The 12,798-nt window shown below is 46.4% G+C and overlaps 6 protein-coding genes across 6 annotated transcripts; 4 read left to right on the forward strand and 2 right to left on the reverse strand.

Annotated features, from left to right (window-relative positions):
* Positions 1-796: 796 nt before the first annotated feature.
* On the forward strand, positions 797-1,885 carry TRUGW13939_02034 (uncharacterized protein; the record flags this gene model as incomplete). Its single annotated transcript, XM_035485230.1, has 1 exon — positions 797-1,885. One exon carries the CDS (start codon positions 797-799, stop codon positions 1,883-1,885), a length of 1,089 nt encoding a protein of 362 aa, XP_035341123.1.
* A 326-nt stretch (positions 1,886-2,211) lies between these two features.
* On the reverse strand, positions 2,212-2,724 carry TRUGW13939_02035 (uncharacterized protein; the record flags this gene model as incomplete). Its single annotated transcript, XM_035485231.1, has 1 exon — positions 2,212-2,724. The coding sequence occupies one exon, from the start codon at positions 2,722-2,724 to the stop codon at positions 2,212-2,214; it is 513 nt and encodes a 170-aa protein (XP_035341124.1).
* A 432-nt stretch (positions 2,725-3,156) lies between these two features.
* Positions 3,157-4,479, forward strand: TRUGW13939_02036 (uncharacterized protein; the record flags this gene model as incomplete). Its single annotated transcript, XM_035485232.1, has 2 exons — positions 3,157-3,265; positions 3,323-4,479. The coding sequence occupies 2 exons, from the start codon at positions 3,157-3,159 to the stop codon at positions 4,477-4,479; spliced, it is 1,266 nt and encodes a 421-aa protein (XP_035341125.1).
* Positions 4,480-5,517: 1,038 nt separating this feature from the next.
* On the forward strand, positions 5,518-6,477 carry TRUGW13939_02037 (uncharacterized protein; the record flags this gene model as incomplete). Its single annotated transcript, XM_035485233.1, has 1 exon — positions 5,518-6,477. The coding sequence occupies one exon, from the start codon at positions 5,518-5,520 to the stop codon at positions 6,475-6,477; it is 960 nt and encodes a 319-aa protein (XP_035341126.1).
* A 1,056-nt stretch (positions 6,478-7,533) lies between these two features.
* On the forward strand, positions 7,534-9,557 carry TRUGW13939_02038 (uncharacterized protein; the record flags this gene model as incomplete). Its single annotated transcript, XM_035485234.1, has 4 exons — positions 7,534-7,759; positions 7,815-8,317; positions 8,382-8,636; positions 8,727-9,557. 4 exons carry the CDS (start codon positions 7,534-7,536, stop codon positions 9,555-9,557), a joined length of 1,815 nt encoding a protein of 604 aa, XP_035341127.1.
* Positions 9,558-10,833: 1,276 nt separating this feature from the next.
* TRUGW13939_02039 (uncharacterized protein) lies at positions 10,834-12,522 on the reverse strand (the record flags this gene model as incomplete). Its single annotated transcript, XM_035485235.1, has 7 exons — positions 10,834-11,008; positions 11,071-11,234; positions 11,330-11,609; positions 11,672-11,814; positions 11,889-11,975; positions 12,029-12,450; positions 12,504-12,522. The coding sequence occupies 7 exons, from the start codon at positions 12,520-12,522 to the stop codon at positions 10,834-10,836; spliced, it is 1,290 nt and encodes a 429-aa protein (XP_035341128.1).
* Between the last annotated feature and the right edge of the window lie 276 nt (positions 12,523-12,798).

The following is a 12,798-nucleotide window of genomic DNA, read 5'->3' on the forward strand; positions in this document are numbered from 1 at the left end:
CTGAGGCTTTGTGGCACCCGTCTCATGAAAATATCCATCCAGTCCCAAAATCATGCCTCCTTACCTTTCGTGGTGACGAGTTAATAAACCAAGGAGCAGATGACATAGAGTGTCTTTTTTCTTTTTCATAAAGACTCTTGGCAGCAGAGTCTCTTTCATGATTAGTGGTCCAAGGTTCCGGTATGATGGCATCAAGTGATATTATAGGAATCTACAATCAAGCCGTTTAAGAAAACTCCGTTTAGTATCAGCCCATGGTAAATATCACTTTGCGCCCAGCTAAATTAGGGGCGTCGGCATGATAAAAAGAGAAAGCTAAAGCGTCTCGTGCAACCTGGCCTGGAGAAACTATTCTGGTGGGGTGTGGCATAAATAAAGGGACATGAGCTGGTAAAATTAGAAAACAGACAGTGAAATGATAAATAAAGATCGAGTGACTGATCGCTGGGCGCCGTCAAAACATTATTAGCGGTTTAGATAGTGGACACGTGGGGATACACTTCGAGGAACCGACCCATCTAACCTTAAATTGACAGCCTGGTGATAACTCTTTGAGTCACCGGTTGCGGGCCTCTGACAGGACGCACGGCATCTCAAGTTAGTCGCAAAGTTTAATGCTGAAAGCATCATGCTACCGATGTGTTAATGTTCTCGAATACTTCGATACGTAGAGAATGATATTTTTTAGTCTAAGCCTTTTCCCTTAGTAAGCAAGTGCAACCCCCGCACGAGGTGGGAGAAGTCAAAAACACCACCTTCAAGCCCATCACTACTATATCCTAGCCATTGTATCATGATGTCTACCACAGATAAACACTCAAAACCGCCCATCCATCCACAATTTTCTCTATTCCGAAAGCTACCACTAGAGCTCAGACTTGAAGTTTGGCAACATGCCCTCAACAACACAACAGTTGAGCGTATTATCAACGTTGCAGTTTATAATCGGCTTTTTGTGACATTTCATTGCTGTTGGACTACAGGCGGGAACTTTTGTGGCAAACATGGTTTCTGTATCAAGAGATACCATTCTGGGCTTTCAAGAGACATATCAGATTGCATGACAGATGGCTATTTTGCCGTCACGAACAGATTCCCAGATCCTCAGACATCGGAATCTGAGTCTGGTATGCTTAATATCAGCCTAGCCTGTCATGAAGCTCGCAATGTCGTCATCCGGCGATACCCTAAACTCCTTAGGATTTACCGGGGCAAATGGCACCCTGGTATCGAGAGCCGTCTCGTGCGTTGCTGCCCTGCCACAGACATACTCCTTATTTCCGCCGTACCAGATTTCAGTAGTAGCAACCCTGATGAGGACCTTCCGAGCTCAGATTTTTTTTTTCAGCGACATCAAGACTACCTAGATCGAATCTTCCCACGCGATGACAGTCTTTTCATGGCCTTTCGCGATGTTGTGTCATCCTTCCAACATGTTGCATTTTACTATCTTGGAATTTTTGGGTCTGAATCCACATCGGAGAATACCTCTGGGGATGAGTCCCGCTCGAAAGTTGATGCACCTACAAAGATGGTTGATCTCCACTCTAGCACGGATTTCCATGCTCTCTTGTTCTATTTTGGGTCTCTAAAACAACTTATTGCGTGGCCTGATCCACAGTATTGGCCTGAGGTACGAGAAAATGCGGTCATAGTTAGTGATATGAATGATAAATCGTTCCCTGGAGTTAGGCGTTATGGGCCTATCTATAATATGATTGGGAGTTTGAGAGACCTTATGTCAGATTATAATGAGAGTGTGGAGACTCACAATAATCACTTTGCAGAAGATGATGAACATTGGACGGTTAGGGCGAAACCGCTGGAGCGTGTTGGATGCTATGCTGCGTCCTCTTGGTTGGTTGGCCATGGCACTGAGATTTAAAGTATAGTCTAATTAGAGTTATTAATTTAATTTTTATATAAATACTTTTAACTATATTATTCAGAAATTTAAATAATAATCAATTTACACAGTGCCAGTAGCAAGGTCCCATAGCTTAACTGTTCTGTCACTGGGGCATGAGGTTACTAGTATACCATCTAGAAAGAACGTCACTACGCTAATAGAACCAGAGTAATCTTTTAGGGAGCTCCATCAATACAATTCAGTCACGCCCTAAACCGTATCAATTGATATACTGTGTGCGACCATCCCTTCCAAGCTTTACTTTAGCCAGTACGCAAAGCACCCTAGATCACTTGACGTTTTCAGATCGCCTTCAGTCCCACCAAATCCATCAATAGAAAAACTATAGCACCGCCGCCCAAAGCAAAGGCAGGTGAACGTGGAATAATCCCCGTTGCGAGAGCAGCTCCCGTTACAACAATATCCAAAGCATCCGTGGCAAAATTCGCCCACAGCATTCTGCGTAATTCCTTTCGGTCCCTCTCTCGATCCGACTCCGTCTGTGACGCTGGGGAAGCAGTGGAGGGGAACTTTGGACGAACAGAGTAGAGTAATTCACCGATCATAGCGTCGCGAATCCCAAATAGGCGGAGCTGGTAGCTGGCAAGTGATCCAGGTGTGACGCCTGGGAGGAAGAAGAGTTTTGCAGTGAAGCAGGGAGCAACTAGAGCTGCGCCGCCAGCCACAACGCGCAGCCAGGCTAGGGCCTGGACTGTTCCTATCGCGAAGTTCGAGGGTTGGTGAGATGGCGTAGTGTCGGATCGAGAGGTGGAGGGAATGAGAGGGGTTTTGGGAGTAATGTTTTGAGTGGACATGGTGATTGATATTTTATTACCAAATTTTTCGAGGAGAAATATTGGTTTGTTAATAGCAAGTGTTTCTGCAACGAATGATCTAGTTATCAATTGACGGCTAAATGCTGCCGTTTTATACCGAGCAAACATGACGTTATTCGTACCTCTTCTCAGCTCATTTTCCATCTCTAGGTCTCCGAGGCACATTTGATACGAGCAAACTGAAAGAACATAACACTCTCAGAGACGTGCTAAACCCACTTTGGAGTATGACTCGGCTATTATCCGACCCAACCTGGCGCTTTGATTGGCGAGAATACGAGATCTGACAGCATAACGTTATGGCCGCATCATCCGCAGCTTGGCAACGCTCCTCTCTTCTCACACATCATACCGTTTTCTTTCTATCTTATCTGAGACCATTACATAGGTACACGCGACTCTTAGGAAATTATGGGCTCTGAAAGAGCAAGGAAGTGCAACCGATCCGCTGAAGAAGTGCCTTCTCCACGAGATCCCGACCGTAAGCGTGTATTAAACGTGTTAGCGCAGAGGAGATATCGTATGCTTTCCTGAGGTTCCTGACTGGTTTCCAATGCTTTGTCTAACCAATCGCCAGGAGAGCGAAAGAAGCAGAGACTAGCAGACCTGCAAGCGAAGCTCCGATCCGCTCAGTCTCAATCCAGTAAAGACGCTTCTACCACTCCGGCCACAGCTCGAGCCGAAATTTGTCCAAGCACATCACAAATCGTGCAGGGAACTGGCCCTGAATGGACTAACGTCCTATTCCCGGAATTGCAATCGGATACACAACTATTCGCCGGCGAAGACCTTTTTCCAGACCTGCAATCAACAGATTGGTCAGCTATTCCAGCCACTTTAATTTCCCATTCGGCCTCTGACTGCGATCATTCTAAATTGATCGCCCTTCCAACTCCTTCATTATCCGATGATTCCGCAGCCCTCTTCGATAATTTACCTCTGTCAAATGACAATGGTCGGCTCCAGTCTTTCGGCCAATGTCGATTTCCTAGCAATGTTGTTGACTGGCAGGCTTTATCGCTTCAGAACCCAATGGTTCCCGGTGATCAGAGTGCCTTTCTTGATATCACAGAAGTACCTCAGGATATTCCAGCCTCAGATTCAGACAACAACATGTCCCAACCCAGCCATACATCATTTCCACCCACAAAAATGACACCACGACAAAACCCCAACCTCAGCTTTCCACCATCCTCGACATTGAGACATCCCAATCAGCTTGGCCGATGTCTCCCACCCGGCGTCCAAAACGATGTCAGCAGCCTTGACATACCAGTGCTTAAAGTAATGAAAGCTGGTGCCTTCATCACAAACATGCTCAACTGCACCTCACATGTATGGGATCCTTTCTTCCGGCATGTCGTGCAAAACCAACCGCCGGGTCTCCCTCCACATTTCAAGGCCACCGCAGCCCAACAAAATATCCCCCATCACCCTGTATTCGATATCATTCCCTGGGCCAGTGCGCGTACCAAGTTCGTTTGTATCTTTTCGCAGCCGCCAGAACTGAGACCGCCCAGTGCGCAGGACCCACTGGCTATTGTGAATATGATGATGGATATTGATGATGATGCGGAGGGAATGAGGATTTGTGGAGAGGATGGGTGGGATTGTAGGAATTGGGAGGTTGGGGAGATTTTTTTCCGGAATTGGTGGTGGGCACTTGATCGTGAGATTGTGGAAAACAGTAATAGACTGAGGGCTCGACGGGGAGCAAGGAAACTCAGCCTATGAGGGGCGTAATTTGAGATTATAATAGCGGATTGGGGGGATATAACTGATAATACCTAGTTTATAGTTCATGACAGCTAATGAATGTTACATATATGTATGATCTTCAAGAGTACATGTAATAGCTAGTCTTCATTTCTTAGTATATCTTATTTTAGCTTATCCTATCGATGTTCTGGGGTAAAGCTTTATCTATAAATATGTAAGTATATAGATTTGGTGTATGCATCATATTTGCTTTATCAAGCTTAGCACCGAGTTTGAAGAACCTGAGATCTTTGAAAGTCCCTGGTTTGGCCTGCTGTGGGGGGGTTTTTTTCTGAATGGGTCCGAAGAATCCACTGCATCGGCACCTTCCTACCGAAGAACGAACACACTGTATGATAAAAAGGATTGCTTCGGAATCATCAAAGCGATGAACTGGAACACATGGGGATATGCTGGGCTACTTGATACCGTTTATGGCCAACATCTGCTAATTTCAATAACATGGAGCAACAATATTATCGAGAGTCTACAATATCCGAGTTTTTGGAAAGGAAAGCCTGTGCGATGACAAATTGGATTGTTTCCAGTCTGCTATTATTATCAGCGGGCCTTGTGGCTATCTTCATTTATCTCAATTATTTTCACCCGCTTGCCCATATCCCCGGACCCCGGAGAGCAGCCTCGACGCGGATATGGCAGAGTTGGCGATATTTTAGAGGCCAATGGCATCAGGATATCCTCTCCCTCCACGCACGGTACGGCCGTTTGGTGCGCATCGCACCAAACGCTGTCTCTGTGCTGGATGCTGATGAAGGCTTACAGATTTTATATGGCCATGGGACTAAAGCTACAAAGGATTGCATATCCCACAAAGACTCCCAACTTTGTGCAATACGCAATACTAAACTGCATGCTACTTAGTCCGATTGGTATCACACCTGGAACAGTAGTGGCAAGATAACTAGCACTGTCTTTAGCGAAGTCCACGCCGCCGAACACGCGCGCAAGCGGAGGCAGGTGGCAAAGGCTTACGCGATGTCATCGATTCTCGCAATGGAACAATACATCCAAGAAGTGGCAGACGTCAGCTGGCAAGTCTTCACGCAATGTGTCACCGAAAGTGAAGGTGCTGTGGCTACCTTAGATATGAGCCAATTTACGCAGGCGTTCGCATTCGATGTTCTTGGAGAGGTTGGCTTTGGCGGCAGCTTTGATCTTGTGAGAACGAGGGGACAAGGAAAAGGGAATGCCATCGTTCATGCGGTGGGTTTAAGTTTTCTGGCGCTGGCAAATCTTGGATATATTCCAGGGCAATCGCGATGGTTAAAATCAAAAGCGTTTATTACACTTTGCAGATTGGCCGGTATTGATCTCAGCAAGCTGCAACAACTGTTTAAAACCACGCAATACTCTGAAGAACTCATTTTAGGAAGGCAACAGGAAGCGAGACGCACGCGCACCGATCTGCTACAGCAATTCATCGATGCTAGGACTCGGGAAGGAAAGCCCTTGGTACATCAGGAGCTCCTCGGCGAGGTTGTAAGCTTGCTGGGAGCAGGGGCCGACACGACGGCAATCGGAATCCGAGCGGCCTTGGGTCCTTTAATTCTCCATCGCACAGCTTCTTGCAAGGTAGCAGAGGAGATCGACAGGTTCTATGTCGCAAACATCCCCAATGGTGGTAGCGACCGGGAGATAACGTACAGAGAATGTTTAACCCTGCCGTACCTCCAAGCGGTGATCAAGGAAGGTCTACGCATGCACCCGTCCATCCAGTTTCAACTTCCTCGATACGTCCCAACCGGAGGCGTCACAATCCGCGGCACTTATATTCCTGAAGGCACGGAGGTCTCCATGTCACCTGTCGCCAGCAATCGTGATACGGCTATCTTCGGTGAAGATGCGCATATTTGGGACCCAGACCGATGGCTAGTGGATAAGGAGAGGGCAGCTCGGATGGACAAACATCTTGCAACAGTATGTTATGATGCCCCATCGTACCAAAATCACTGACATGTAGTAATCAGGTCTCCCTTCCCTAAAGTTCGGTTATGGAGCTCGGTCCTGTATTGGAAAGAATCTCGCCCTGGTGGAGATCAACCTCTACGTGGCACAGTTGCTACGCCACTATAGAGTAGAAATTGCCAATCCGGACCAACCGTGGAGCGTTCGCACTTGCTGGTCGGCTGACCAGAAGGAAATGTATGTGAAGCTGAAGAGCCGGGGTTGCTAGCTAGTGTGTATAGTGTGGTTGTGGGTAGCTGAAATGAACTGGGTGATCCTTCCATAGAACATGCCCGGGGTTTTTCTTCTTTTCCTTCTTCCTATTTTTTTTCTTCGCCCTTTTCTTCTGCTGGTAAGGCGCGACAGCTCTGATAATCGTACAGTAGGGATATGGTGATGGAACAGATTCTCGAGTCCTCGAACTTAATGTCACTAGCCAGCCTCATTTAGTCGCACAACCTCAATTCCCCCCAAAATAAGACTTTAACCCTACGTATTTCCCCGCACCTAGCCCAGAACACCCCGTGGGGAACGACGAGAAGTGGCTAACTTGGTTCCCCGGCAATTGTAATGGGGTAAAAGTCCCGAGTACGTGCGGGGGTGGCTCACAGCTCTACGCTAGAGACGAAGATGAAAATAAAAGGAACGTATAGTCAGCCAATTCACCTAGGCAGCTAATTTATCAAGGTGATTCAACCATGAGCTGTAGTCAAAGTCCACCCATGCCCCGATCGCAGGATCAGCCGGGGGCGAAGAGAACGCGAACGGCGCAAAGCTGCACCCGATGCAAAAGCCGTAAAACAAAGGCAAGTCTTGTTGGACAGTACCTTCTCCAGAATCATCATAGCCAGGCTTCTAACACTTGATGGCAGTGTGTTGGACCAGGTCAGCATCTTCCTACGTATTATGTGGCGAACTTGTCAACATCGTCAGCTCACAAGGTTTCTGGAGCAAGATCCTGGTCCCTGTCAGTACTGTGAGTCCATCAATGCGGAATGTACGATGGACGTTAGGGCCAAGAAAAGACCTTTTTACTATGTGTCCGAAGATGAATACCGCCACGCGATGGTCCTTTTGCAACGCCTCTTTCCGGGGCGAACTCTCGACCTCGAAACATTAAAGGAGATCTCGTCTACGCTCCAATATACAAAACCAGAATATTCAACAGCTGGCCTGGCAATAAACAGTGACCGACAAAGTAGCAGCGCGGATAGGGATCTTGAAACTGACAGGATCACCTCCATGCATAACCAGCTAGGGTGCTTGATGGTTGACTCTAGAGGCGCGCATAGTAAGTGAAGAGCCTGCCACAATTAAAATATCCACACGGTGACAAACGGGTGCAGGGTACACTGGTGCAAATTCTGGTGCTAGTTTCAACGCCGCTGTGCGTGATATGAAAGAGGGTGGAGTGGGATTTTCTGGGGAACATATAATTACTCCTCTGAAACAAAGCTCATTACCCCCTCCAACGCCGGATATTGTAAGCAGCGTGTCCTCGGAGCCGCCTTACCTACCACCCAAGGCTCTCTGCAATCATTACGTGGCTCGATTTCTTTCCAACATTCAATCTGTATATTGGTTTTACTCCCTGGAACAGTTCCACATTCGTTTGGAAGAGACACTTTCAACGTCGGGGATTCTAGCGCGTGCTTCGTGGCTTTGCTCTCTTTATTCAATTTTTGCGATGGGATCCGCAACAAACATCAAATCCTCAGATATTGATAGCACTTGGAACCTCCCGATTGACGCGAAGACCTGTAATGATTATCTGCTGATGGCGAAGAGACTTGTCCCTGAGGTCTGCGATGAGGCTGACATAGAGACAGTGAGAGCACTTGCCCTGTTGGTACGTGATGCCATTGGCCTCTTAAAATAAACCATACTGGAAATCTAACTGCGCTAATCACAAGGGCCTTGCTCTGTCCTCTGCTTGCTATAAAGTATCCTCATATTTGTACATTGGTACCGCTGTTCGAACTGCCAATACCTTAGGTCTGCATCGTAATGTCTTCCCGTCATCGGACAGCGAGCTGAGTAGGGAATGTGCACGGAGACTGTGGTGGACTTTGTACATGCTCGACCAGGCGACTGCCCAAATGGATGGACGGCCTCCTGCTATAGCAGACCAGGACATGAGTCCGGAGATTCCGTTACCGTCGGAAGAGGTTCGTATCGAACTTCCTTACACGATCTATCATCCCTTTTTTTATTTTTTTTATTTTTTTTATTAAGTATCCACTAACAAACTTTCGTAGTTGTTTAATATTGGCACGCATACTCCGGTTGGATACCTTGCACTTGCTGTCTCATTGAGTAAATTGGCAAAGGCCATCTCTCTCGACCTTTATACCACCCCGTCGTTTCAGTCGCGAAAGATTTCTCTGCGACGCGTATTCCAGCTCATATCGTCTCTACAAGAATGGTACGCTGATGTACCAGCACATCTAAAATGCAATGTGCCTCTTGCTCCGTCGCATAGGCGACCGGTTGCTATCCTCCATCTCCAGTACTGGGCATGTGTGATTCTCGTCAGCCGTCCATTTCTACTCTATACTGCGCTCTACAGCTCCCAGTTGAATAACTCCGAACTCAGAAGCCAGTTCGAAGAATTAAGCAAAATATGTCTCGATGCTGCCGAGAACTCTGTGGCTGTCATCAAATCGGCGCGCGACACCAACTTTCCCTCTAGCGTGCTCTACCTTGACACACACCTGATCCTGGAGATTGTGCAAATCATGTTTCTTGCTTACATCAGATCCAGTAACCCGACTTACCGTAGCAACATTCAATATTGTTTCGCAGTCCTCCAGGATATGGACCCGGTCGGGTGTTGTAAATACACCCTGTTGGAGGTGACCGCGCAGCTTACAAAAAGCGGAATCGTCGTCAACCACAATGGTGATGCAGCAACTAATATGACTGATGCCGACGTGTTTGACACAGTACTGCCGAGCGTAGACTTTGATCTGTTAGTCGATACTTTCCGGCCATCAAACACCTCCGAGACTGACCTTTTCTCTTTTAGCGACTTCATGATTCAGAACCTAGGCGGTAGTTATGAATCCTTCAGCCCGGACCTTGGGTAGTGAGCCGATACAAATCAGACGTTCAGGTATGGGACTGATGAGAAGGACTTGTACATGTAGTCCATGACGCAGTTCTCTTGGAGGGTGGGGTGATATATAATTTTGTAAAAACGCTTACTACCTATGCACCTGTGCTTGGTGACGTGATAAACAACGACTATAGCTTGTGTAGCTTGTAAATTAATGCAGAATTTACTATGTATACATATCTAGAAGGCACCGGCTTTAGGATGAAAAATATTGCAATGAATATTGCTCTAAACCACGGCACTTTCAACTCTTCAATTTCTTACTGTATCCTACGTATTGCCTGTCTGCTTTAGCTTCAGAAGTTCTCACTCGAATACCACTTGACTGCGACTACACCAACAGCTCGTTGGGCCTGTACGATATATCAGATTTACATGTATATCCTAATGCCATCTGTAAGTCGATTCAATTCAAAGCTCACTTGAGACCCCAGGTATCCGGACTGCGGGTAGCCTTTCCGTAATAGTGGGAACTTTTCTTAACCCCCCTTTTTGTTTCCAATTATTTACCTCAACATTATACTACATATACCGGCAATTACTAGTCGATAACTAGTGTAATTCTCCTGAACCGATCGGGAACATGGATCCGATAGGGCCGATCAATAGCAGCCCCAAGTACAGTAGACCGCTCGCGGGATCCAGCCAGTGTAATATGTCCACGAAGGAAAAGGAAACGATTATTATTCTAAAAGAAAGGAAAAAAGGAAAAAAAGGAGACAATTTGCTAGCTTTCTATAGGTCCTAACAAAAAGGCCATTATGCAGTATGGAGTTCTATACTTAACGCCGAACAGAACCTTTGAGGGATATCCGCATTTTAGATATGGTCTCCCAAGAACGCATGAGTGTGGAAGGGTCTCTGCAGTGTGATATTTATCTACTAATAAGTGATGGTGTAGTGTCAGGCCACTGTTAGCCCTAGGTAAACCCTATTTCTCCTTTATTGTAGCAATCCTCTATCCCTTTTGCTATCTATACATTTGTGGTTCCCGCTAAGGATTAGGATTCAGAGCAACTAAATACATTGGTTAGTTTTGAAGATATTCTATAATAATAATAATAGAATATGGCTCTTTGATAAAAACAATCCGGGGAATCTTGCAATCATGGCGCTGGAAATGGGTCTTTTGAGCGGGACTAGACACCACCAGATAAACTAGCTTCTCGGAAAGTGAAACCTGGAGATCGTCTCCTGCTATTTTGTATGTCTTCTCAATGATAATATGCCCAAACGCAAAAAAATCACTATACCTCTTTGTTCCAGGTCTTCGCCACTTTTACTGGAACTGATGGTTTGATAGCAACAAAGGCATCTTCAACATCGAATCCATTTAGCTTCTCTTTTTCGGGATTGGTGAATGATAGATCCAGTCGGTAAACAAGGAGAGCTAGGGTCAGGCTCATCTCCATATATGCCATGCTAGATTTATAGTTCGTTGTTAGAAGAAAAGAGGAAGGATTGAAGGGGCTTGGAGATCTTACTTTCGACCCAGATATGATCTCGGACCGTATGAGAACGGAGCAAATGCATTCTTGTCACACTTGAGAGAAGAGTTCTCTAGCCAGCGCTCCGGAAGAAATTCTTCCGGGTCATCAAAATACGCAGGGTTACGTTGAAGTGAGAGGTTGCAAATACCGATTTCAGTCTGACAGCCCAAATTCGATAGTTAGCGTTCCTCGGTGTATTTCACGAAGGCGAGGGCCGGTGGGGGGGGGGGTTTGAAATTTAGAGATGTCTTACACCAGGAGGGAAAATTTGGTCCCCAATTGCTAAATAGCCTGGATTTCGATCGACGACCACTCGTGGAAGCAAGCCCGGGTTTGGTGGACAAATTCTTAGGCCTTCCTCAATAACCGCATGTAAATATGGGAGATTCTGAAGATCCTTATAATTTATTGCCGCTGCCGAGTCGAACCGATCGCATACTTCCTGTGTCAGCTTCTGCATCGTCTCTATGTTTGCTAGTGGATGCCAGATTATGACGGTTAACGCTGTAGAGGTGGTGTCGGAACCTGCGACACTATACGAAACATATGATTAGTATATGGGGGGATATGTAAAGGATTTGGGTAGTAGACAAACAGAAGAAGAATGGCCCCGCCCATAAGTTCGCGTTGGTCGTAAGGCTCTCCAGTGTCTGGTCGTCGAGCTTGGAGTATATTGGTGAAGAAGTCCTCACGGTCACTTTTGGCATTTATTTGACGCATCATAGCTCCTATCGCTTTCTGTTTTTTTTTTTTTTTTTCAGTTTCAATTAAACTCACAAAACAGTATGATGGAAGGCATATAACAAATATACCTGATAGACATATCCCCGCTTTATCACATCTTTCTTTGCGTGAAGCACCTTCCAAATAGCACGTGGCCACCTATGCATAGTCCCTTCCTTGGGAATTATCAGCTTCGTGTGCTTGTAGTCAACAACAGGGACTGACTTACTCTGATAACCATTTGAACTGATTTCTCCATAGCCTCCAAAATACGGTCTCTCTCTTGCTCATCCTTTAGAGTACAGAAACTTTGGCCGAAGCATAGATCTGACAGCACATCGATAGAGAGAGCGCCAAGTACAACGGCTAGGTCGACCTCTCCAGCTGCTCCAACTATGTCACAGAACTCATCGATGTGAAGACGAATCAACGGTTCCATGGCTTCCAGCTTGCGAAGTGAAAATGCCGACGATAAGATTTGCTTCTTTCGCTTGTATTCTTTATCATTTGTCGTGAAGCTGCTAGGAAATCCCGGGGCAAAAGAGTTATAAAATCCAGACTTCAGGGTGGGCGCTTGAGCAGAATAGATAGAGCTAACAGCCTGAACTGAGTCGGTCGATATATTGTTCGGTCCGATTCGAACAAACGGCCCTTTCTAAGCGTTAGCTGCCGAACAGTGGTTTAGGGTCAATCTCACACGGTACCATATTGTTTGTGGAGCATCGCCAGCTTTCGGTGTCGTTTCCCACCCCAGCAATAATACAAGTGCCAAAGATCGGTTACTTTCGCCAGCACTGGGCCTGGAACATGTCATAAGGGGTGAAATAGGATTGACCAAATGATTTTGCTGAATAGCAACCCAAGTACAGCGCAAGACAGCACTGGGAGGGTAAGGAAGCTCTGGGCCTCCTGTATCGTAACATAACTCATGGCCGGAGGATGGAAATACTTTAGGGTAACAATGCGGCCGTTCTCAACAACAGAGTAAAGAGGGTATGG

The sequence above is a fragment of the Talaromyces rugulosus genome, chromosome I, assembly GCF_013368755.1.
Source record: "Talaromyces rugulosus chromosome I, complete sequence".
Taxonomy (NCBI): Eukaryota; Fungi; Ascomycota; class Eurotiomycetes; order Eurotiales; family Trichocomaceae; genus Talaromyces; species Talaromyces rugulosus.